Genomic DNA, 25253 nt, shown 5'->3' on the forward strand with positions numbered 1-25253 from the left:
CGAGCCCACCAGCAGGATCCCACCGTAAGCAAGTGGCTCGTTGGTCTAGGGGTATGATTCTCGCTTAGGGTGCGAGAGGTCCCGGGTTCAAATCCCGGACGAGCCCTATTTTCCCTCTCCAATTGCCGGTCTCAGGAGCCACTCTCTGCTTCCCCTTGTCATTTTAAAACTCTTTTTGAGGCCCAGGAGCGAAAGTGTCTCCACAAGTCTGGCCACAAACTACTTTGTTAGCCCAAGCTCCAGGCACTGAAGACTGGAGAGGTGTTTCCTTCTCTACATCAGGAGCCAGTTCTTACTCGGTTGGAGGCCTCTGAACTGTCACGCCTGGGCCCCACAGTCCCTAGTCAGGAGGGCAGGGCATCCACTTAGGGAGAGCCGATGGGCTGCAGGCATTCGCATCACTCTAAATCCAGTCACTCTACCTGGCGTGGACTCAGGCGTCTCCCCTCCTTCCTTCCCGGAAGTCAGCAGGAGTACCCAAGGTCCTGGCCCCCAGCGCCAAATTCCCTCCGCCCTGTGCTGCGGAGGCCGCCCTTGAGGTGCAAGAGGTGGACACCGGGACCCCCAACCCCCTGCGGGGTCTCAGGTACTTGCCAGGATGTCTTCAGCATATGCTGGAAAGAGTGCCACGGGATGCCACAGTGAAAAATACAAGGAAACTAGGCATCATGAGCAACAACCAGTGAACGATAGATATGAAAATAAAGTTGGAAAGATGCTAAGATTATCGACACAGACTATAACACAACCATCCTTACTATGTATAAAAACATGAAAGACAATAATGAAAATATATTTGAGAACTGAAGCTATGTAAAATGCTCTAGAAGAATGAAACAGGCCTATATTTGTCTAAAAATACACAAAAAGTGAAACAAATCTCAATAGATGTATGCAATGGTTTAGAAAGATGAAAGATGGTAAACTAAAAATACATCAAAACAAATAATATAAAATAAACAAAACCCCTAAAATATCCTAATATTACAAATTAAGCAACACACTTCTAGAAGTCATATGAGTTAAGGAAGAAATTACAGTGGGATTTAAAATACTTTGAAGTAAATGATGATGAAAAATACTACATACCAAAACCTTTAAGACACAGCTAAAGCAGTAGTTAGAGGAAAATTGATAGCCTTAGATGTGTATAATAAAGAAGACAAGCTGAAAGCTAATGACAAGAAGTTAGAAAAAGTACAGCAAAAAATAAACCCAGATAAATTAGAACAAGGGGAGAAATGATGAAGCACTGAAAATAATGATGCTGATGGAGAAGGAAATGGCAACCCACTCTAGTACTCTTGCCTGGAAAAGTCCATGGACAGAGGAACCCGGCGGATTGCAGTCCATGGAGTTACATGACTGAGCACGCGTGCATGAGGATGGAGGAAGATGGTTGGTAGCAATAAACTGGTAGAACTTAAAAAAAAAAAAAGATAATAATGATGTTGAAAACAAGCATACATTAGCGACTAATGACAAAAAGTTAATGCTATTGATGAACTCTGCAAAAACTGATTAAGAAATAATGACAGAAGACAAATATAACCCATGTTAGAGAATGACTTTACAGTTATTGGATAAATTAAGAAGATAATAAAAGTATATTCTAAATAACCTTGTGAAAGCTGTTAGTACCCATAACTTGCCCAAATTATCTACAAAATACTGCAGCAAATTTCAAGTTTGTGGTGAAACCTTGAAAATACTCTATTTGAGGTTAGAAATGCAACAAGGATGCTGACACTCTCTACTTCTGTTGAATATTTTATCGGAGACAATGAGTCACCCCATACATCGCTGGTGGGAATGTAAAATTGTACACTCATGCTGGAAAACACTGCAGCATTTTCTTTAAAAACTAAACTTATAACCAGCATATGACCCAGCAATTTGGGTATTTATCTCAGAACAATGAAGGCTTCTGTTCACACAGAAATCTGTACACAAGTCTATAGTTGTTTTATTTGAAACTGCCAAGAAACTGGAAATAATCCAGATGTCCCCTCAGGGGTCAATTGTGCAGTTCGCCCTAGGTTTATGCTGCTCTCTCCGGGCAACTTGGCCCAGCTCCTCCTCCCTAAGCCCACGGTCAGGTGGGCGGGTGGGCACAGGGGCCAGACTGGGTTCCCCAGCTACAGGGTGCTGAGGGAAGTCCTGGACTAGAGGAACTGTTGTCGTAGAAGTGGCTGTAGGTGGAGAGTGGAGCTTGAAGCGGGGACTCCCTGTGAGGCCCAGGAACCTTTGGCTACTGACCACCTGCCCTGGTGTCCACATCTAAGTCAGTACCCGTCACCTAGGTCCCATCACCTTTGCATTACCCCATCAATAGATGCAAGGGTAAGGTTTCTTCATGGTTGCCCGGCTAGCTCAGTCGGTAGAGCATGAGACTCTTAATCTCAGGGTCGTGGGTTCGAGCCCCACGTTGGGCGTTGTCTTTTCTTGGTTTGGACCTTTTGGAGTCCGGAGAAACTCAGCAGGTGAGCATCAGTGAGCATCAGATGGATACCAGGATACTACAGCTGGGGGAGCCCCTTTTCCAAGCAAGGCAATCCTGTGACCTGCCATCAAAAGGCACTCAACTGCCCAGCCGGACCCACAGCTCCTTGCTGGCTTTTAGCCCTGGCTTTGACCCCAGCTCCTCCTCAAGCATGTTCCTGGCTGCAAGAAGTGTCAGCTAAGTGACCTAAAGGCCAAGCTGGGATGCTAATATAGCCCGCCTTTCCTGGCGTTGGGCTCATTGTAATCTGAGCACAGGGACCACTAGACTTGGTTGGGGTGGGGGGGTGTGGGTAGGGTTGCAGGGGCTGCTTCCCAACTTGCCAGCACAGGAACCTCTGGAGTCCTCCCCTTGCCCACTAATCTATGAGCTCAACACTTTCCCATGGGTCTGAAATTGGAGCCTCCTCCCCGCCCCACCTCACTGGTCTCCCGAATTCCATATCCGGGATGCCACGGAGTTACAGAAGAGACCCAGAGGGTAGAATTTGTGTGGCTCGTTGGTCTAGGGGTATGATTCTCGCTTAGGGTGCGAGAGGTCCCAGGTTCAAATCCCGGACGAGCCCATTTATTTCCGTTTTTACATGAAAATAGCTCTTCAAAATAGCTCTTCTCTAGAGATTTGAGAACTACGCCAAGTCCCCAGATGTTGTACTTCAAAGCTCCACACTTCGAGAGAATTAGAGAAGACATTTAAAAGCTTCAAGCTGTTTCCAGATACTTTTAAACTTTTAGTAGGAGTCTTGGGGATTCAGGGGTGTGGACATCACAGTGCAGGGCAATGCCTGTGGGGCTTCGGTCAGGTTAAGGCCGGCAGGGGAGAAAACCTGGAACAGTCTCCCCAAATCACCTACCTTTCAGGCTTCGAGTCCAGCAATTAATTACTCCATTGAGACTCAAACCTGCCTGCTAAGTGTCCAGTAACGTATCGGGCCTGACTCCGGCACCCAAGGCCCTCTTCCTCTTTCTTGATTCCCTTCTCTTCTTCCTTCTCTCCTCTCCTGTCACTCCTCACCTGGGCACTCCCAGGTCTGCCCTGGTTCCACAGCCCCAAGTCAGGGAAGGGTTCCGGGAGCCCGGGTTGGGCACGGAGACCTGGGGTCCATGCTGTCAGGATCGGGGTCCTGTCCCCCGCTCTGAACCTCAGGCTGTATTAGGCCCCATTTTTGGCGGCTGGGGGTCCAGGTGGAGTTTGAGTTTGACCCTTAAGGAGTTCCAAATCTAGAGAGCTGCTTTCAGTAAAACGCAAAGATTCCCCACTTCCAGGGGCAATCACATGCCAAGGTCAGTCACCCTGTAGGTCAGGGTCACCACAGACGGAGACCAGGGCCATCTCTCAGGCCAAATCGCCTCTTTTTTCAGAGTCTGCTGCAGAACTCCAAGGCTGATTTGACTGTTGGATTTGATTTCCTGGAGGGAGAGGGGGAACCATCTCTCTCCAAATTTGTTAAAAACAAACAAACAAAAACACTTCAACTTATTGGTTAAAAAACTATAAACAGTTTTAAAGAAGTTATAAAGAAAAACACCCTGGCAGAGTTGAGGTTTCCAGTAACACAAATGGGTTTTGGGGACCAACCCTCTTTCAAAAAACAACTGAAAATATTGGATATAAAAAAACAAACAAACCTCAAAGCAGTGAAGAGCTTGCTTTTGGAAAAGTCAAGAAGGGCCTAATTTAAACGGATGTGGCGAACCAGAGGGATGATGGCGGCCCGAAGTTGCCGTGGAGCAAGGACACCTGCCAATCTCGGCAAACGTGACGGCCTTGGGCTCCGGGTGACCGAGGCAGAGCCCAGGATCTGCTCCTGGGTGCCCCCTGGAATCTGTGACCCCCAGAGATGAGTATGGACAGGAACACACTCGTCCCGCCCCAACGCCGCCAGCTGCTTCTGCAATGCGAGTTCCCCGGCGTCTCCTCCTCCCGGCCCCTTTTACTAAATAAAATAAAAGGCGAGCCTGTGCGGAGACGGGGCGCACCCGTGGGACAAAGTACACCCGAGGCACAAGGGGCCCACGTCTACCGCGTCCTGTTTCCTCCCAGTGTCCGCCGTGTTGTTCCCATGCTGGCTTCTCCCTGGTTTCCGGTCTGGTGGCTCCAGCGCCCCCGACTCCTAGCCCGCCGCTTCGTCCGGGCGGGTGGCCAGACTGCCAGGACCAACAGGACAAGGGAGATTAGAAGTAGCGGCAACTGAATCAAATTTTGTCCTCTGATTCTGTCCTGGATTTTTTTTTTTTTTTCCAGCCATAAAGGACTTATTGGAGGAGATTGAAGGAGATTGAATTTGGACTGCGCATGGATAATCTTGTTGCTTGAGTAACAAAGGATGAAATCGGGATAGGGGGTGACGAGAGGAGAATCTGAGGTCCCGGGAGCTCTCCTGAGGGGATGCGGCGGGGTGGGGGTGGGGGTCGGAACTTGAGCCGCTCTGGACTCTGCTGACTTTTTACCCTTCGGATTAATTAGGAACTTCAGTGAAGAAAGAAAAGTGGGTGCGAGGGAAATTGCAGGGGGTGTGTCCCGATCCCGCGGACTTCGGCTTTGGGCAGCTCCAAGGGTGTGGTTTGGCCTGGAAAAGCGAGGTCGGGCGGGGAGTATTCTGCGGGCTGGCGGTCTCCCGGACGTTGCCAAGCCCTGGGTGACGATGCCCAACGCAGGAGACTGTGGGGGAGGTTCTGACTGCCGCCTGCGGCTGAGCCTCGGCGGGCGCGGAGGGGTCGCCTCTCCGGCTCTCGGTGTTGGCCCCGCACGCCTTCTTTCAGCCCCGCGCTCCCCCGGGTCTTCTGTCCAGCCGCGTCCCCGGAGGACTGAACGTTTATCACACACACCGCAGGGTGGTCCTGCCCAACGCGCTGCGGACTGATGCAGCCAGGGACCCTCACTGCTCGCTGCACCTGTCAGCAGCAGGACAACCCAGGGCGTTCTGGAGACGGAGACTCCCGCTGGAGGAAGCCGACAAACCGCACTCCGCGGAGCGCGCGGGCGGAGCCGCGGGAATGCAGGAAGAGGAGGGCGCGGCGGGAGGCGAGGGCGCGGCGCGCACAGGAGCTCTGCCGCGAGCGTCGGTTGTCGGTTTCGCTCAGGACTCTGCTCCTTGGCGTCTTGAACAGAGACTGGGACCTTGTAGGGACTCAACCAGGTTTCTAATAAGCACTCAAACCAATTCCTGGATTACTTTCTAACTACTGGCGACTAGTTATTCCTTCTTCCCAAGTTCTTGGGCACAGTCTTGGCAGCAGCCCCAGTGGCCTAATGGATAAGGCACTGGCCTCCTAAGCCAGGGATTGTGGGTTCGAGTCCCACCTGGGGTAGTATGACGGATGATCTGTCTTTCCTTAGATGGGAAGATGCATTTTGGGTCATTAGAAGATACAAAAATTCCCCACAATCCCTAACAAGGAAGGACAAAGACGGTGTTCCTGTACGTCTAAATGGGAAAACACGTGTGGTTACACATACACCTTAATGTGGTAATATGTGTGGTTTCATTGGAATTTTGCAAAGCAGTCTATTCTTTGATCCTCTAATTCCAATTCTTTGAATCTGTCTCAGAGATAAAGCTACTGATGTAAGTACAAGGATGTTTTATTGCAGCAGAGTTTGATAAATAATAAATAAAAGGGAGATGGGATTGGCCATCTGTGGGAGACAGATGGAATATATTTTCCTTCATTAACACTGTTCAGCCTCAGAAAAGAATGTTCAGTCTATCCCAGTCGACTTGGAAGTTTTTGCTCTGAAAGGCGTGCTCTATGCATTTCTTACATAACAAACAGTAACTCCCAAGCTGCAGAGGTTCCTGCTTGACTGTACAGAAAGGAATCAGGTGTGGAAGGACCCAGGAAGGAAGGGGAGAAAAAAAGCGACTCTAGCAAAATGCAGAAATACACAGATCAAAAACTAAACAGAAAATGTGGACAGCAGACCTTGCCCCTTTGAAATGTAAGAACTGAAGGGGCACTTAGGGGAGAATTGGAAGTAAGGGGGGGGGCAATGATAACGTTGACTAGATCTAGGTTAGGACTGTGGGTGATTTTCTGCCTGGACTTCTGTTATTTCAGTATAGCTACTTTTGTGACTTTTTATAATCACACGCCAGGAGAAAGCGCCCCGTGTCCTCAGAAACATCTCTTTTCTCTTTCTTTCTTCTTTTAATAACTGAAGAGGGCAGGGCAAGTTTCCTAACAGGGAAGAGAGAATTGCCCCTTAAAAGACTCCTACCGCACTTCCTGCTTGCCTGTTGTGTTAAAAAACTGCAGGCATCGAGTCTGGTGAAGAAGGAAACAAAAATGAACAGCAGCAATTTCCTTTGATCTGGAGTCTGGCCGCCTTTCTTCCTCTTTCTTAAAAATCTAATTTGTCAACTGCGGTATCCTCAGTGCTTGGCATACATTAAACGTTCAATCAACACTTGAGTGAATAGATGACTGTTAGGCGAGTGACCTCTGGTATGTTGGGACACATTTGGGGTCCAGAGCGTATGGGAAGATGCATGCTCCCCACCAGGCGGCGCAGCGCAGCTCGGTGGGTTTCGCTGGCTCCTGGCCCAAGGAGTCCCTGCTTCAACCGAACTCTCATCCTCCCGCAGCAGCTGTCAGTGGTGCTCCCACTTCATCCTCAGGATCTTGTCAGGTAGTAGATGCACACTTTCCCCTGAAGGGAGGAAAGGTGCCTGTGAGCCCGGCTAGCTCAGTCGGTAGAGCATGAGACTCTTAATCTCAGGGTCGTGGGTTCGAGCCCCACGTTGGGCGTATAGTCTTGTTTTGTGTTTTTCCTTTTTGCAGGAGAAGGCACGAAAGCCAGGATTCTTTTAAATACATATTAGAAGGTGTCTTTGAATGAAAATTCTTAATTTAGCAAGACTTGGAAAGATGGTATCTATAGTACTGTATCAATTTTTAAAAAGGGCAACCAAAAAAACAATTACAAAAAAGAAAACAGAATAAAGAAAGACAGCCAGATATACTGCCTCCTGAGCGAATCCTGGAAGCAGCAAATGTCACATTTGTAATGAACAGTTTTCTAGTAGAGGCTTCCCTCATGGTCCAGGGGCTAAGACTCTGTGCACACAATGCAAAGGGGCCCGGTTGGGCACTAGATCCCACATGCCTCAACTAAAGACACCGCATGCCTCTACTAGACCTGGTGCAGCCAAATAAATAAATATTTTAGAAAATTTTTTTCTAGTAGCCTCGTTATATTCTTAAAAATGAAGTCAATGTTAATAATATGTTTTATCTTATCTGGGCTTAGTCACCCAGTCATGTCCAACTGTTTGGGACCCTTGGACTGTAGCCCACCAGGCTCCTCTGTCCATGGGATTTTCCAGGCAAGGATAACTGGAGTGGGCTGCCATTGTCCTCCTCCAGGGGATCTTCCCCACTGAGGGACTAAACCCATGTCTGCTTGTCTCCTGCACTGCAGGCAGATTCTTTACCTGCTGAGCCATAACTAAGTTATTATAATTTCCCACATAATAATATACAAATTATTAATGAGATATATTATAGTCTCAACCTCAGTACTTTAAAAATTTTGAATCAGATGGTTCTGGGGGGTGGGGGGATGGGGGGTGGCCTGTGCATGGCAGAATGTTTAGCAGTATCCTTGGCCTCTAGATGTCAGTAGCCTCCTTGTGACAACCAACAATGTCTCCATACACTGTCCAAAGTCCTCTGGGAGGCAAAGTTGTTTCTGCTTGGAGTCATTTGTCTAGAGAACGGAGGGCATACATATTGGTACAAACAGTTCACGCGTGGAATCTGACAGGAGGGCTAACTTGACAAGGGCCAGATGGCAGGGTCATTTCATCCTGAGACAGCCAACTCAGAAGGCAGCCTGGTAAGGTCAGGAAATAGGCTGTGTACAGAGGACTTTACTAACAAAGCAAAGTTGCTGGACTTTGCTGTACAGTCAAAGCTATGATTCTTCCAGCAGTCATGTTTGGATGTGACAGTTGGACCATAAAGAAGGCTGAGTGCCAAAGAACTGATATTTTTGAACTGTGGTGCTGGAGAGTCCCTTTTACTACAAGGAGATCAAACCAGTCAATCCTAAAGAAAATCAACCCTGAATATTCATTGGAAGGACAGATGCTGAAGCTGAAGCTCCAGTACTTTGGCCACCTGAAGTGGCCGACTCATTGGAAAAGACCTTGATGCTGGGAAAGATTGATGGCAGGAGGAAAAGGGGACGACAGAGGATGAGATGGTTAGGTGGCATCACCGACTCAATGGACACGAGTTTGAGCAAACTCTGGGAGATAGTGAAGGACAGGGAAGCCTGGTGTGCTGCAGTCCATGGGGTCGCAAAGAATTCGAAAAGAGTTAGCGACTGAACAACAAGAGGACTTCACAAATACACTGATATATTGAGACTAGCAGGAGCCAGAATTCTTGCTGGTGGAGTTGGAAAGAGAAGGCTTCAACAAATCCTATGGTGTTGCACTGGAGTTGGAGGTATTACTAACGTTTTCTGGTAACTTGGTAACTGTTGTTTCACTGGTAAAGAGGGTTGTGGTAGTGACTTCATAAAGTGAAGTGGAAGTGAAAGTGAAAGTGAAGTTGCTCAGTCGTGTCCGACTCTTTGCGACCCCATGGATACCAGGCTCCTCTGTCCATGGGATTTTCTAGGCAAGGGTACTACAGTAGGCTGCCATTGGTGGCTCGGAGGGTAAAGCGTCCGCCTGCAGTGTGGGAGACCTGGGTTCGACCCCTGGGTTGGGAAGATGCCCCCTCCAGTATCCTGGCCTGTATAGTTGATGGGGTCGCAAAGAGTCGGATACGACTGAGTGACTTTCACTTTCACGTTATGATCTCAATCCTTGCATCTCCTTATATTTAGAAGAGCACTAAATCCCTTCATGGTGACATCAGATCCTCACTACTAGCAGAAGACTCCATAAAGGCAGGTCTTAAGTGGTATGTTTTCCTGCCTGCCATCAGCATCTTTTCTAGTTCTATCAGTTTTCTGTATTTCTTAATTGGCATAGTCTATATAACGAACTTTTTGCTTTTTGCCGTGTCCGTCCGTCTCAAGGAGAGGAGCTACCGCCCTTAGGCTCATAAGCAAAGGATGGACGTGTGGAACCGCTCCAGCCTCTAGGTCAGGAGGAACAAGCAGACTCCCCACCGAACCCAATAGGCCGAAGGCCCGCAACGCCTTCAGTTAAGACGGGCTCATTCACCCCAAGACTGCGAGCACGGAGCCGCCGCTGACTGCAAAGAGGTCGGGTGGTGATGGAGCAGAGTTCCGGCCCGCGAAAGCAAGCCCCTTTCTACGTGCGGACCACCGGCCCCACGACCGCCCGGGCCATCCACCGCAGCCGCCCGCACTTGATCCGAAACAAGTACCGCCGGAGCTGCGCGCGGCCGCCATTCGCAAAGCGCGCGCCATCCTGCGCAGCCCTCAGCCTGTGATGGTGGAGAAGAAGCGGACCTACCCACAGCCCTTGGATGACTCCCTTTCCCGAAGCAATCCTAAAGAAAGAGGGAGGGGAGAGGGAGAGAGAGAAGGAAAAAGAATAAACAGTAAATGCTAAGTTCATTCCTTTAATTGTTCACTTTCACCTTCAGTTATTCAGGAGATCCGGTTTGATCCCTGGGTCGGGAAGATCCCCTGAAGGAGGGCATGGCAACCCACTCCAGTGTTCTTGCCTGGAAAATCCCATGGACAGAGGAGTCTGGAGGGCTACAGTCCATGGGGTCGCACAGAGTCGGACAGGCCTGAGGGACTAACACTTAAACTTATCTATGGCAAATTACCTTAAATTTTCTCTTTTAAAAATAGCGTTAATATTGATTCACAAATTTTGACATATTTAATATTTTATAATCACTTATAGGGCTTCCTTGGTTCCAGTTAGGAAAAGGAGTACGTCAAGGCTGTATACTGTCACCCTGCTTATTTAACTTATATGCAGAGTACATCATGAGAAACGCTGGGCTGGAAGAAGCACAAGCTGGAATCAGCATTGCTGGGAGAAATATCAATAACCTCATATATGCAGATGACACCACTTTTATGGCAGAAAGTGAAGAGGAACTAAAAAGCATCTTGATGAAAGTGAAAGAGGAGAGCGAAAAGGTTGGCTTAAAGCTCAACATTCAGAAAACGAAGATCATGGCATCCGGTCCCATCACTTCATGGGAAACAGATGGGGAAACAGTGGAAACAGTGTCAGACTTTATTTTTTTTGGGCTCCAAAATCACTGCAGATGGTGACTGCAGCCATGAAATTAAAAGACGCTTACTCCTTGGAAGAAAAGTTATGACCAACCTAGATAGCATGTTGAAAAGCAGAGACATTACTTTGTCAACAAAGGACCCTCTAGTCAAGGCTATGGTTTTTCCTGTGGTGGTGTATCGATGTGAGAGTTGGACTGTGAAGAAAGCTGAGTGCTGAAGAATTGATGCTTTTGAACTGTGGTGTTGGAGAAGACTCTTGAGAGTCCCTTGGACTGCAAGGAGATCCAACCAGTCCATTCTAAAGGAGAGCAGTCCTGGGTGTTCTTTGGAAGGAATGATGCTAAAGCTGAAACTCCATTACTTTGGCCACCTCATGCGAAGAGTTGACTACTCATTGGAAAAGACTGATGCTGGGAGGGATTGGGGGCAGGAGGAAAAGGGGCCGACAGAGGATGAGATGGCTGGATGGCATCACCGACTTGATGGACATGAGTTTGAGTGAACTCCAGGAGTTGGTGATGGACAGGGAGGCCTGGCGTGCTGCAGTTCATGGGATCACAAAGAGTTGGACACAACTGAGTGACTTCACTTTCACTTTTCACTTTCGCGCATTGGAGAAGGAAATGGCAACCCACTCCAGTGTTCTTGCCTGGAGAATCCCAGGGATGGTGGAGCCTGATGGGCTGCCGTCTGTGGGGTCGCAGTCAGACACGACTGAAACGACTTAGCAGCAGCAGTGGACATGGTCCTAGCCTAGTGCATTGATGAAGTTAGAGGTCATGGGTGTTTAACATAAATTACCTCATTTAATCTCACAATTCTACAAGGTGATTATTATTTCTCCTTTCTACATAGAGTGAAAATTTGTAATTCTCTGAAGATTGGTAGCTTTCTCAAAGTTATACAAGTGATGATGTGGGTCTGGAATTCAGTACCGATCTAGGTGATCCAAAGTGTAACCCTTATCCACCTTCATGTGTATTTCCCAGCAAGGCTAGGTGGGGATAAAATATAGAATTGGGAGTTTTCTCTAGCAGAAGGGTTGCGGCTACTGACGATCCCCAAGATCACATCATTTCCAGTGTTGCCAAGTCCTGAAGCAGCAATTATATAATTCTGATGACAGGTCTTTATTATCAGTGTTGGATCCAAAAAAAGCCCACAGAGGAGAGGAGACAGTGACTATCTGCTCATCTCTAATGAGGCCCTCAGGGCATATGGCCCTAGTGGCCATCTAGTCTCCTGTAAAGAGCTGGCCGTGTGATACCCAAACATCCTCTTGCACAAACGGCTGTGACTGTGCACCCCCATCCCCTTGGTTCATGCAGACTCAGCCTAAAAACCAAAAGATGAGGCCCTCTCCTTCAGAAAAAAAATCTCTCACTAGGTCTAGAAAAGAGAAGCAAACATGGGAATTCTGGGGACCGTGAAGACTACCATTCTTCCCAGGTAAGAGTCAGATGGGTTGGACTTCATCAATCATTTATTTATTTATGTAAATTTATTTATTTACATCCCTATGATGTAAAGCCTTAAGGGGGCACTCCTCATTACATCTGCCTTTTAGCGGCTTTGTAGAAACAGTTCTGAGCTCATCTGCAGTTCCTGCTCGGGGCATAGCCAATATATTTTATCTGTTTATGAGACCCTGAACTGTGAGGAAAACAAATGGACTGAGTTTCTGCCAATCCTCTGGGTTGTTTCCATTTTAATTTTAGGAATTTGAGTTCGGGAGCTCAGCACACATAGCCAAAAAGGCTGGCCCAGAGCTCTGTAAATTGCTCCAGAAATTCGAGCCCAGGGAGGAGTAGCAGTGATACTATCATTACCACCTTGGGAGCAGTTTTTGATTGATCATTATATCATCCGCAGAGCAGGTGTGCTAGGAATGTGTAACAGCTACAGATTAGAGTAAGGGAACTAAAAAATATTCTCTAAGGCCACATCACTAATGATATTAATGTCAATGACATCAGTACTCTGTTTCAGGGTATATGCTTACTGTATGTCAGTCTCTATGTCAACCATTTACACTTGTGTTATCCAGTACTCATCATAAATAATAAAGTCTCTATTAATATTCCTGTATCTGCAGTGTTTCTGATACTTACATTAAAAAATACATGATTATGGTAGAAAGTTTAAACATACACAAAAATTATGGACAAAACCACTGTCACATTTTCTCGGGGTCCTTCTAGAGGTACAGCGCAAGCATAAGGAAGCAGCCCTCATTTTGCTAATACAAGAGGCACAAAACATACCCGGAGAAAAGTGCTAATGCCTCAGCAAGGTGTTAATACCACGGCCTTTCTCCTTGCATTTTTCTTAATTGCCCCATTTTCACCATCATTTTCCAGGCTTTTGAATTTTTCCTGCTGCTGTCTGCTTTTGGGTCTAGGCTCCCAGCCCCATGGGAGAGGCCAACCAGTCGAGAGTCTCTGAGTTCCTCCTCCTGGGGCTCTCCAGGCAGCCCCAGCAGCAGCAGCTCCTCTTCCTGCTCTTCCTCACCATGTACCTGGCCACGGTCCTGGGAAACCTGCTCATCCTCCTAGCCATCAGCGTGGACTCCCGCCTGCACATCCCCATGTACTTCTTCCTCTGCAACCTGTCCTTCGTGGACACCTGCTTCTCCTCCACCACTGTCCCCAAGGTGCTGGCCAACCACGTACTCGGGAGCCAGACCATCTCTTTCTCTGGGTGTCTCACGCAGATGTACTTTGTTTTCATGTTCGTGGACATGGACAATTTCCTCCTGGCTGTGATGGCCTATGACCGCTTTGTGGCTGTATGCCACCCCTTACACTATTCAGCAAAGATGACCCCCCAGCTCTGTGCCCTGCTGGTCACTGGGTCATGGGTCATCGCCAACTTGAATGTCCTGTTGCACACCCTGCTGATGGCTCGACTCTCCTTCTGTGCAGACAATGCCATCCCCCACTTCTTCTGTGATGTGACCCCCCTCCTCAAGCTCTCCTGCTCTGACACACACCTCAATGAGGTGATGATTCTGACTGAGGGTGCCCTGATCATGATAACCCCGTTCGTTTGCATCCTGGCTTCATATATCCTTATCACCTGTGCTGTCCTGAGGATCCCATCCACAAAGGGGAGATGGAAAGCCTTCTCCACCTGTGGCTCCCACCTGGCTGTGGTTTCCCTCTTCTATGGCACCATCATTGCTGTGTATTTCAACCCTTCATCTTCACATTCTTCTGAGAAGGACACTGTAGCTACTGTGATGTACACGGTGGTGACCCCCACGCTGAATCCTTTCATCTACAGCCTGAGGAACAGGGACTTGAAAAGGGCTCTTGGAAAAGTGGTTGGCCGGAAAATGTTTTCTGTCTCAGGAGAGAATCAAAACTGAGCCTCCTCCCCATGCAGATTTATTTTCTTACTAACTAAGTATCTGTTGAGCCGTTTTGCCAAGGGCAGTCTGAAAGGAAACATTGATGGACAAGGGAGGCCTGGCGTGCTGCAATTCATGGGGTTGCAAAGAGTCGGACAGGACTGAGACTGAACTGAACTGAGGAGCATGTAGAAGACAATCGTTATTTATCTGTGGACCTAATTCACCTAAAACCCTGCTGCATCTACCAAGTAAAGAGACTTTTTTTAAAATGACTAATTTTTGAATTATTTTACAACCACATCCAATTTTTTTTAAGTGGTATGTTTAGAAAGATCCACGTTCCACATATTTTTGAATATTAAAGTCCCCTGGAAGTTACGGCCCACCCACTGATGTCCAGGTCCCAAGCACAGACCAAATAGATCAGAATCTCTGGAAGTGGGGCCCCAACACTGGGGTTTTAGAAAGCTCGAGATTCTACTGTGCAGTCAGGATGACGAATCCCTGGTCTCCATCATCTTATGTGCTCCCTGTCACGGTGAGTCATCAAGATTGGGTCACAGAAATGCTCACAAGAATAGTTATGAGACGCAGATAAAGAAACAACCAAGCGGAATATGAAGACTAAAGTCGATAGTAATATTTCAGGTAAGACTCAGGCTCAGGTAGACTTTCGGTTGAGAGCTTGGAGCCGCGAAGCGGCGCAGAATGCGGAAACCCCCTGCGAGCATCCTGATTGGCTGCCTGATCTTAGGGGGCGGGGTCATCCGGGCAATTTTTGATACCAGGAATCCAAATCATCATTTGCTCTTCCTTCTGCTGGGACCCACGCCGCCTGCTTTCCTACCTGGCTAGCAACCCTCTGCCGCACCTTCAAAGCAAGTCAAATGCCACCTCGTCCTCCACGAGCCTTTCTGATTCTCGAGCTCTGTTTTTTTCTTTGGTTTATTCTTCCCCTCTCCAAGGATGTCCCACATATTATGAGACAGTCCATACCCAAATTCACATGCTATTCACTTTATTCCCTAGTGTCTGGCACTGCTCTTAGACCAAAGGCAATACTCAGATCCAGCTGAAAGGAAAAAAAAAAAAAAAAGGATGAATGAATGCCGCCTAAACTGTTATGCCCAGAGTCCAAGTCTCCAAAACTGAGAGAATAAGACGTCCACAGCAATGCAAAAGCATAAAGGGGTTTATTGCTAGCTCAAGTTAGGGCCCAGGTCTCATCCAGCACAGTGGAATCTGACAAGAGCCCCAGCTCTGAATCACATCTACTTTTATACAGATGGTTTTTTGTTCCTGTAACAGCACAGCTGATTGGTTAAGCCGTACGCGCGCGCGTGCACGTGCGTGCGCGCCTTTTAACCTTGCATCCCTATCTGGATTGGCTCAGGTCTGGCTCCGGTTGGGGGGGGGGGGGGGGTCTATGGGGATTTTTTCTGATTGGTCGAGCTACGCTGCCTGCGGGAGTTCCCAGTGCCTCAGCTTTTTTAGAGACTAAACCTCAGGCCTAGCCTGCCCCTTAGAGCCTGTCCTGGCTTCAGTCTGGTCCTAACAAAACTTTTATCTATTTTGGCTGTGCTGGGTCTTCGTTGCAGTGAAGGGGCTGTGTTACCCAGAGGCATATACCATCTTAGTTCCCCAACCAGGAATGGAACCCGCATCTTCCACATTGGAAGGCAAGTTCTTTACCCCTAGATCACCAGAGAAATCCTTGCCTTAACTTTTAATTTGAACATTCTTTCTTGAGATGGAGTTTAAAATTTGCCCCATTTAAAAATCACTTTTGTTACTTGACAGGTAATGCCTACATACTATGTAACATTAAAAAAAAAATCACTTAGAAGAAGATCGAAATAACTTGTAAATTTGCTGCTCCAGGATAACTTCAGTATTCCACATAAATATAGCTTTAGAAAAGTTGGCTGCACTTTTCCCATTTGTGTTCTCATTTTCCACCTCCTTCTTCCCATCTCAGTAAAAGTCTTAGAAATTTGATTTTAATGGCCATATAATATTTTATCCACTCGTGGATGCAATTTATTCGTTCCTTGACTCTGGACAACTTAAAGTGTCTCTGTGCTATAAATAACACAGCTGTACACTTCCTGGCGTAGAAAGCTTTGTGGTAGTGTCACAGTTAGCCTACATACCTATTGCCTCAGCTTGGAGTGAAAATTAAGGTCATTGTTCCTTTATTTCTTCATTATTTCTGTCCCACCCCACCTGATAAAACTGTCAGGAAGTCCAATACCTTTCTCTTGGTGTCAGAGCATCTCAGAAATTCACTCAAAGGAGTCAGTCAGTCTTGCTTTCTGCTGCCAGGTGGAGAGAGAGAATTGAAAGTTCTCTCTCCGCCCAAGGCCATGATTGTGTGAGCTGCTAGAACCCAGTGTAGCTACTGAACCTTGATCTTGTTTCATCTCCTGGAGGCCTGTTTTGCTACGGCACTGATGCTCGTGGCTCACATCCCTTTGGGGGTCCACCTCTGGCCTCGGGTCACAGCTATTGGCGGTCAAGTTTATTTTATCCTCCATAAAATTCTGACTCTGCTCCATGGCGGCCCCATGCATGGGGGCTCCCAGCTCCACTGTGTCAAAGCAGCCCTGCCCGTGAACACCCAGCTCAGATCTACCCTCTACCTTTGAGATTCCTGATGGATCCTTGGGGTCTTTTTTGATGTGGAATGGACTTCAATCAGGTTTCTTCTACACCATAGCTATATCTGTGAAACAGGATTCACATAAGCGTATATGAAGATGATAATATTTGGATATTGATTGATTTGAAAAGTGATGAACATTTTAACTATTTTCTCTGTAATATTTGGATGTTGATTGATCTGTAAAGTAATAAACATTTCAACTATTTTCTCTGTATATTAACAGATTTTACCTTTTGATTTGATGCTGGGTTATGGAGGGCATGGAGCTTCGTGAATGTTATACATTCATCATAGATTGTATCTGTTAGTAACTGAAAGATCTTTATCCTCTTTAATGCTTTTTTTCATCTTAAAGCAGGCTTTAGTTAATATTAAAATCACATCTCTACTTCCTTTCAGCTTGTGTTGATTCATTCTCTCAGACTTTCTAAAACAGTTGACTTGATGAAGGGTTCTTTCCCTGTGTCAGTATCTTTTTTTTTTTTTAAGCTTCTAGCACACTAGAGAAAATTAGAATATAATTCTATACATAGAAAGAATAGTCAGTGATGACTGTTTCCATCTCCCATTCACTGTTAAAAATAAAGGAAACAGACTTCCCTGGTAGCCCAGCGGTTAAAAATCCGCCTGCCAATGCAGGGGACATGGGTTCCATCCCTGGTCCAGGAAGATTCCACATCTTCCGCGGGGCAACTAAGCCTGTTGCCACAACCACTGATGCCTGCAATCTGGAGCCCAGACTCTGAAACAAGAGAAGCCATGGCAATGAGAAGCCCTCGCAACTAGGGAGTAGCTCCCGCTCTCCACAGCTAGAGAAAGTCCCCGTGCAGCAACGAAGACCCAGTTCAGTCAAAAATAAACACATTTATTTTTAAAAAACCCACGAGTATAAAATTAATACATGCTTTGTAAGACGCAGCTCTCCGTGTGTTTATTGCTTTTCTGCACATTTTGTGACCAGAGACATTCGCTTCTTCTGTTCTAGATCATTTCTTCAAGAATGTTTCTTTAATGAACAGCACTGGAAGATGGAAACGGTGTGTCTTTCCGGAGCAAAGGGCAGATTTTTCACCATCCAGTGTAATAAATGTATTCTTCTGGGGCAAAGTTCAGCCAGGCTTATTCCCAATGACAAGATCTGATTTCTTAAGCTTGAGGAATCCTCTCCTGCAACACATCCATTGCGTATGCAGGGGCTGCTTGTCCTTATTCACATCATTCTGTGAGAATCAGGGCTTAGGAGCTGGTGTAAAGGCAGGTACTCTGGCTCCTGCTCTGCTGGCAGTAACACAGGCATGCCTCATTCTGTTGTGCTGTGTAGTCACTGCACTTTTTTTTTTTTTTTTAGCAAATTGAAAGTTGGTGGCAACTCTGTGTCAAACAAGTCCCTTGGTGCCATCTCCCCAGAAACATTTGCTCACTTTGTGTCTCTGTCCTATTTTGGTAATTCTTGCGATATGTGAAACTTTTTCATTATTATGATAGTTTTATAGTGACATATAATCAGTAATCTTTGATGTTACTACTGCAAAAGATTCTGGCTCTCTGAAGACTCAGATAGTGGTTGGCACTTTTTTGGCAAAAAAAAGTATTTTTAAAGTAAGGTATGGGGCTTCCCTGGTGGTTCAGTGGTACAGAATCTGCCTGCCAATGAAGGAGACGCAGGTTGATCCCTGGTCTGGGAAGATCCCACATGCTGTGGAGCCGCTAAGCCTGCGCACCGCGACTACTGAGCCTCCACTCTAGAGCCCATGCTCTGCAAGGAGAGAAGCCGCCGCAATGAGAAGCTGCGCACCACAACTAGAGAGTGGTGCTCACTTGCTGCGACCGGAAAAAGGCCCACATAGCAACAGAGACCAAGCAGAGCCCAAAGTTAATAAATATATAAATTATTTTTTAAATAAAGTAAGGTATGTACATTTTTTTAAAAGACACAATGCCACTACATAAATAATTGTCTTGCCTACTTTTTGGCCTCTTTGTACCAAACGATGATGCCAAAAAATATTGTCTAAGGTTTAGATGTCACTCTTGGGTCAAAACTTGAAGATATTAGAAATGAAGCCAGCACTATGGCGATAAATCCCAGACAAAATTCCCTGGGACTTCAAACCTGGGACCTGGCTGATCTGGGCCTGTGCCCGTAGATGGAGAGATTCAGTTATTAAATCCTTGTTCTTCTCTCTAATGAGGCTCTTAGGGAGTTTGGTCCCAATGGCTGTGAAGTTCTTGCAAATACCTGCTCTGTGATTGCCCCAAATATTTTTCCTGCACAGGGGGCTAGGGCCATGAACCCCTGCTCCTCACTCATAGTACCTGTCTGTGTTTCCAAGACATTCTGGTCCTCAAAATGGATAAAAGCACTAATGACCACTTATCCAGACATGAAGAATGCTTGATGGCAATAAGCACCAACCTCCCCCAGGTAAGAATACAGCAGTGGAGACACTGATATCTATTAAGACAGGAAATCTTCAAAGGAACCTCCTCTGCTATGTCTTCCAGATACAGGAAGTTAATAGCCGGAGGTCATGAGTTCATCAGGTGTCACTCAAGATGAACCCAGTAATGATCAACCGTTCCTCTTGTTTCTTTAAGACCTATGTATGAGTTAGGTGGGTAGGGGAAGAACTGGAATATTTAAGCAGAGACTATATAGTCAAAGAGTCATGCTGTGTAGAAGCTTGCCCGTTTTTCAGATTTTTAAAATAAAAATTTCGCCAGTTATGCCTCAATAAATCCTCAATAAAGTACAAGGGAGGAAGCAATGGTATTTTCAAGATAACACCATCAGCTGATTGTTCATCGACTTCTCTGGTGCCCCAGTGGTAAAGAATCTGCCTGGCAATGCTTGCCAATGCAGGTTGGATCCCTGGTTCAGGGAAGATCCCCTGGAGGAGGAAATGGCAACCCACTTAAGTATTCCTGACTAGAGAATTCCATGGATTGAGGAACCTGGCGAGCGATAGTCCATGGGGTCGCAAAGAGCTGGACACCAGTTAGCGACTAAACAAGCAGATGGTTGTTCTATTCACGTCTCCTCCAGACCAGTCAGCAAAGACTGTCATTCCCCAAAGAGGCCACACGAGGGCGACGCTAAAGTTTTAGGCGCTCAGTCGTGTCCGACTCTTTGCGACCCCATAGACTAGCCGGTCAGGCTCCTCTGTCTGCGGGATTCTAATAACATAAGAATCAGTGAGTCCAATAGGGAAAACATCAGAACTGAGTGTTGGAGATCAGTAGCGTAGGTAGGGTGGGCACAACGGGAGTAGCAAATCTATAAACTGATTTGCAAATGTGATCCTGCCTGGAGCCTGATTTTGCAGCTGTTGACCTTCCTTGTCTGGGTTTCTGATTTCGCTGTTGTCTATTCACCCAGATTCAGCTTGGGAGAGGGGCAAACCAGTCGAGAGTCTCTGAGTTCCTCCTCCTGGGGCTCTCCAGGCAGCCCCAGCAGCAGCAGCTCCTCTTCCTGCTCTTCCTCACCATGTACCTGGCCACGGTCCTGGGAAACCTGCTCATCCTCCTAGCCATCAGCGTGGACTCCCGCCTGCACATCCCCATGTACTTCTTCCTCTGCAACCTGTCCTTCGTGGACACCTGCTTCTCCTCCACCACTGTCCCCAAGGTGCTGGCCAACCACGTACTCGGGAGCCAGACCATCTCTTTCTCTGGGTGTCTCACGCAGATGTATTTTCTCTTTGAGTTTGCTGACATGGACAATTTCCTCCTGGCTGTGATGGCCTATGACCGCTTTGTGGCTGTATGCCACCCCTTACACTATTCAGCAAAGATGACCCCCCAGCTCTGTGCCCTGCTGGTCACTGGGTCGTGGGTCACTGCCAGCTTGAATGCTCTGTTGCACACCCTGCTGATGGCTCGACTCTCCTTCTGTGCGGACAATGCCATCCCCCACTTCTTCTGTGATGTGACCCCCCTCCTCAAGCTCTCCTGTTCTGACACACACCTCAATGAGGTGATGATTCTGACTGAGGGTGCCCTGATCATGATCACCCCGTTCGTTTGCATCCTGACTTCATATGTCCTTATCACCTGTGCTGTCCTGAGGATCCCATCCACAAAGGGGAGATGGAAAGCCTTCTCCACCTGTGGCTCCCACCTGGCTGTGGTTTCCCTCTTCTATGGCACCATCATTGCTGTGTATTTCAACCCTTTGTCCTTCCACTCGTCGGAGAAGGACCCTGTAGCTACTGTGATGTACACGGTGGTGACCCCCATGCTGAATCCTTTCATCTACAGCCTGAGGAACAGGGACTTGAAAGGGGCCTTGCAAAAAGTGATTGGCAGAAAAACATGCTCCTCTTGATGAAGGTACCATAGATCTTTCATTGGAAGTTGTGTAAATCTTTGCCAATTCACTGAAATGTAGCTGTCAGTGTCTACAAAGAACTCAGAATAAAGAAATACTCTCAGCAGATACTTATCAATGACCTGGGACTTAAGTACAACCCTTTGAACAGGTAATTGCATTTATTTCTAGTTACTGTATTTTAAATTACTTTGCAAAAAGGTCAAGTTTTCATTTCTAAGTGATCACTTTAAAAAGTTACACAGAACAAATATTTTTGCATTTCCCTTCTGGAAATGTCCTCAGAAACCACTATTGGTTTTCAGTCTCGGATGTATGATATTATCAGCCATGGAGCTTTGAAAGTATATATACTAATGCTGGACTAAACCTTGACCAATTAAATTAGTATCTTTGTGCTGGGACTTGGGCATTAGTAATTTCCCCCCTAAACTTTCCCTAGGGGTTCTAATGCACTTTTTAAAAAAGTTTTGTTTGGTTTTTGGCTGTGGTGGGTCTTCCTTGCTGCAGCTGGGCTTGCTCTAGTTGTGGGGAGCAGGGGCTGCTCTTTGTTGTGGCACGTGGACTTCTCATTGCAGTGGCTTCTCTTCCTGCAGAGCAGAGGCTCTAGGTGTCCTGGCTCAGTAGTTATGGCACATGAGCTTTGTTGCTCCGCAGCATGTGGGATCTTTCTGGACCAGCAATCGAACCATTGTCCCTTGCTTGAAGGTGTATTCTTAACCATTAGACCACCAGGGAACCCCAATGTACTTTCTCAGTTGGCAATCAGCTGAGTGACTGGAGTGATGCATATACAGGCACCATCTGGATTGCTGGCAATAAGCAACCTAAGAATCCCCTGGGTTGCTGCAGCCACAGACAGTAGAATGAATTCTCCCTCAGAATGTCCAGAAGGAATCAACCTTGCCAACACTTGGATTTTGGACTTCTAGCCACCAGAGCTGTGAGATAAATTTCTGTTTAAAGCCATCTAGTTTGTGGCACTTTGTTATGGCAGCCCTTGGAATCTAATATGGTATCCCCACAGAATTGCTTGCCTTTTCCTGTATAACCGTCTTCTGCAGTTATTTGCATTCTTCTTGGGTCTTCCATTCTGGCAATAAGGATTGGGTCATCTTTTTTGAAATTGTGAGGAAGTAAGAAATTTATGCAAGTTTTGCTGTTGCACTCCAAAGTGCAAAAATTGCAGCCATTGTGTGTAACGAGTGCTTAGTTAAGATGGATGGCATTTCATTTGTACACTCAGCATTGGGCAGTGGGTCTGGTTCATGTAAAGTGTATCATGTTTCATGAAGAATGAGTAAGTAGCTTAAATCAATTTCCTCGAAGTAATTATTTTGTTTTTTCCTTTTCGTATTCCCTACTTCAGTTAGACTGTATTTCCACGAGTGCAAGGACCAAGTTTAAAAAATTTTTTTCAATTGGCATGTAATGGTTGCTCTAGAATTATTATTTGCCTGAAAAAATGATTATATGACTGAATCAGTATAGGGAAGTCACTGGAGAGGTAGACGAGAAAGTTTCCTGAAGGAGTTGATGGGTTTGGCTCAGATCTCCACCACCTTTCAAGTGTTATGGAAGCCTATATACATGTTTTAATGTAGTTTTTAATGGTTAATTTTTTCCAAAACATTTTCACAAAGATTAACCCTCTTGTCCTGCTTTCTGTAATTTTTCACTTCTCTCCTCGAGCCCCCAGCATCCCCTCTCTCGACTCCCTCGTCTCCCTTCAAAAGGCCCGATGACCTCTGCAGAAACTGTGCTCAAGCTTCTTCCCTTGCTGTCAGTACGCTAGTCCCCACCTCCACCCCCGCCCCGTTATTCAGTTTCACTTTCTGCAGTTTCAGTTACTCATGGTTAACTGTGGTTCGAAAACTATTAAATGAAAAATTCCAGAAATAAACACTTCATAAGTTCTCAGTTTCACACGATTACAAGTAGCCTGATGGAATTTAATGCCACCTCTGTTCTGTCCAGCCCAGGACATGAATTATCTGTTCATCCAGCACATCCTGACCATTAATCACTTAGCAGTTCTCTGGGTTTTCAGGTCAACTGTCGTGGTATTGCAGTGCTTGTGTTCAAGTCACCCCTTATTTCACTTATTAACAGCCTGAAAGAACAAGAGTAGTGATTCTGGAAATTCAGATTTGCCAAAGAGAAGCCATAAAGTGCTTCTTTTAAGTAAAAAGATGGAAGTTTTCAACCTGATAAGGAAAGGATGAAAAAAATATGCTGAGATTGTTAAGATCTACCATAACAAACTTTTTTGATATTGTGAAGAAGTAAGAAATTTGGAAGGACTGATGCTAAAGCTGAAACTCCAGTACTTTGGCCACCTCATGCGAAGAGTTGACTCATTGGAAAAGACTCGGATGCTGGGAGGGATTGGGGGCAGGAGGAGAAGGGGACGACAGAGGATGAGATGGCTGGACGGCATCACCGACTCGATGGACGCGAGTCTGAGTGAACTCCGGGAGTTGGTGATGGACAGGGAGGCCTGGCGTGCTGGGATTCACGGGGTCGCAAAGAGTCGGACACAACTGAGCGACTGAAATGAACTGATGAAATTTGTGCAAGTTTTGCTGTTGCACTCCAAAGTGCAAAAATTACAGCCACTGTGTGTTCAGTTCAGTTGGAAAAACCATAGCCTTGACTAGACGGACCTTAGTCGGCAAAGTAATGTCTCTGCTTTTGAATATACTATCTAGGTTGGTCATAACTTTTCTTCCAAGGAGTAAGCGTCTTTTAATTTCATGGCTGCAGTCACTATCTGCAGTGATTTTGGAGCCCCCAAAAATAAAGTCTGACACTGTTTCCACTGTTTCCCCATCTATTTCCCATGAAGTGATGGGACCAGATTCCATGATCTTCGTTTTCTGAATGTTGAGCTTTAAGCCAACCTTTTCTCTCTCCTCTCACTTTCATCAAGAGGTTTTTTAGCTCCTCTTCACTTTCTGCCATAAGGGTGGTGTCATCTGCATATCTGAGGTTATTGATATTTCTCCCAGCAATCCTGATTCCAGCTTGTGTTTCTTCCAGTCCAGAGTTTCTCATGATTACTCTGCATAGAAGTTAAATAAGCAGGGTGATAATATACAGTCTTGATGTACTCCTTTTCCTATTTGGAACCAGTCTGTTGTTCCATGTTCAGTTCTAACTGTTGCTTCTTTTTTTTTTTTTGAAATGACAAGTTATTTAATTAGGTTCTTTGCAAGAAGTTCAGAATACTACTTTGTGAGGATAAATTCCATTTGTGAGAGCAAACACAGAGCGGAGGTAGCCCTGGAGCTGAGGGACAGCTTTGATTCTTCGCAGAATTTGCGAGTCCACAGCTTTCTGGTCAACCTTGCGCTGCTCTGTGATCTCATATTTCTCTCTCTCTGTGCCGAAGATCTCACCCTCCTGGTGTCTGGGTTTACGCAGCTTCTTCTTCTTGAAGTAAGTGTCAGTGAGATATTCCGGAATTTTCACACCACTGATATCAATTTTGGTGGAGGTGGCAATGACAAATTTCTGGTGTGTTCTACGCAGAGGAACTCGATTGAGGGATAGAGGCCCAGTCACAAGTAGCAAGCCACTGCCCAGCTGCTTCAGGAAAACGACCCTCTTGCCTCTGTGGCGCCCAGTGAGGATGATCAGAATGGTCCCAGGAGTGATGCTGGCACGCAGCTTCCTCACATGCTTACTGAAGGGTTTTTTGCCATGACTCAACAGTTTCCGAGGCACATCTTCCGTAGGGTAATACCTAGGCATTTTGCGAAGTTTGACCACTCGCGTACCACCATTCTTGTGGCCACCAACTGGTTTTGTGACAGTAGCAGGAGCACGAACCTTCTTTTTCTTTTCGACCTTGGAGTTAGGTGCTGAATATTTTCTCTTGTACAAGGCCTTTCTGGAGTACATGGCTGATCGGGAATATCTGCCAATTCCTCTGACCAGGACAGGATTTCTGCTGCAGTGGGGCTTCCCCTTCTTAACCTTCTTCACCTTTTCCACCTTTTTAGCCTTCTTGCCAGCATTAGCCTTCTTGGCTTCAGGTTTTTTCTCCTTAGTATCTGGCTTCTCAGCCTTTTCACCCGCCATCTTGCAAGATGGGAAAGAGCTAACTGTTGCTTCTTGACCTGCATACAGATTTCTCAAGAGGCAGGTCAGGTAGTCTGGCATTCCCATCTCTTTCAGAATTTTCCAGAGTTTATTGTGACCCACACAG

The 25253-nt window shown here is 46.5% G+C and overlaps 3 protein-coding genes and 5 non-coding genes across 9 annotated transcripts; 7 read left to right on the plus strand and 1 right to left on the minus strand.

Moving 5' to 3' along the window:
• Positions 1-34: 34 nt before the first annotated feature.
• Positions 35-106, plus strand: TRNAP-AGG (transfer RNA proline (anticodon AGG)). Its single transcript has one exon. It is a non-coding gene; the product is annotated as a tRNA-Pro (tRNA).
• A 2256-nt stretch (positions 107-2362) lies between these two features.
• Positions 2363-2435, plus strand: TRNAK-CUU (transfer RNA lysine (anticodon CUU)). Its single transcript has one exon. It is a non-coding gene; the product is annotated as a tRNA-Lys (tRNA).
• Positions 2436-2996: 561 nt separating this feature from the next.
• On the plus strand, positions 2997-3068 carry TRNAP-AGG (transfer RNA proline (anticodon AGG)). The gene has a single exon. It is a non-coding gene; the product is annotated as a tRNA-Pro (tRNA).
• A 2673-nt stretch (positions 3069-5741) lies between these two features.
• TRNAR-CCU (transfer RNA arginine (anticodon CCU)) lies at positions 5742-5814 on the plus strand. The gene has a single exon. It is a non-coding gene; the product is annotated as a tRNA-Arg (tRNA).
• Positions 5815-7181: 1367 nt separating this feature from the next.
• On the plus strand, positions 7182-7254 carry TRNAK-CUU (transfer RNA lysine (anticodon CUU)). The gene has a single exon. It is a non-coding gene; the product is annotated as a tRNA-Lys (tRNA).
• Positions 7255-12058: 4804 nt separating this feature from the next.
• Positions 12059-14060, plus strand: LOC101121309 (olfactory receptor 1F1). Of its 2 annotated transcripts, XM_042239748.1 has the most exons (2): positions 12059-12077; positions 13129-14060. In XM_042239748.1, exon 2 carries the CDS (start codon positions 13203-13205, stop codon positions 14058-14060), a length of 858 nt encoding a protein of 285 aa, XP_042095682.1. In that variant the 5' UTR covers positions 12059-12077; positions 13129-13202. The 2 variants fall into 2 exon arrangements, with proteins under 2 accessions (XP_042095682.1, XP_004021192.2); XM_004021143.4 differs by lacking the exon at positions 12059-12077 and having other exon boundaries at positions 13104-14060.
• Positions 14061-20095: 6035 nt separating this feature from the next.
• On the plus strand, positions 20096-21037 carry LOC101121564 (olfactory receptor 1F1-like). The gene has a single exon (XM_012104014.4). The coding sequence runs from the start codon at positions 20198-20200 to the stop codon at positions 21035-21037; it is 840 nt and encodes a 279-aa protein (XP_011959404.4). The 5' UTR covers positions 20096-20197.
• Positions 21038-24227: 3190 nt separating this feature from the next.
• On the minus strand, positions 24228-25146 carry LOC106991885 (large ribosomal subunit protein eL6-like). The gene has a single exon (XM_042239749.2). It carries the CDS (start codon positions 25124-25126, stop codon positions 24263-24265), a length of 864 nt encoding a protein of 287 aa, XP_042095683.1. The 5' UTR covers positions 25127-25146; the 3' UTR covers positions 24228-24262.
• Positions 25147-25253: the final 107 nt, after the last annotated feature.

The sequence above is a fragment of the Ovis aries genome, chromosome 24 (genome assembly GCF_016772045.2).
Source record: "Ovis aries strain OAR_USU_Benz2616 breed Rambouillet chromosome 24, ARS-UI_Ramb_v3.0, whole genome shotgun sequence".
NCBI lineage: Eukaryota > Metazoa > Chordata > Mammalia > Artiodactyla > Bovidae > Ovis > Ovis aries.

What these genes read in the sequence shown, in the direction of transcription:
- LOC101121309 (XM_004021143.4), top strand. Translation starts at nt 13,104, where the DNA reads ATGGGAGAGGCCAACCAGTCGAGAGTCTCTGAGTTCCTCCTCCTGGGG.
- LOC101121564 (XM_012104014.4), top strand. Translation starts at nt 20,198, where the DNA reads ATGTACCTGGCCACGGTCCTGGGAAACCTGCTCATCCTCCTAGCCATC.
- LOC106991885 (XM_042239749.2), bottom strand. Translation starts at nt 25,126, where the DNA reads ATGGCGGGTGAAAAGGCTGAGAAGCCAGATACTAAGGAGAAAAAACCT.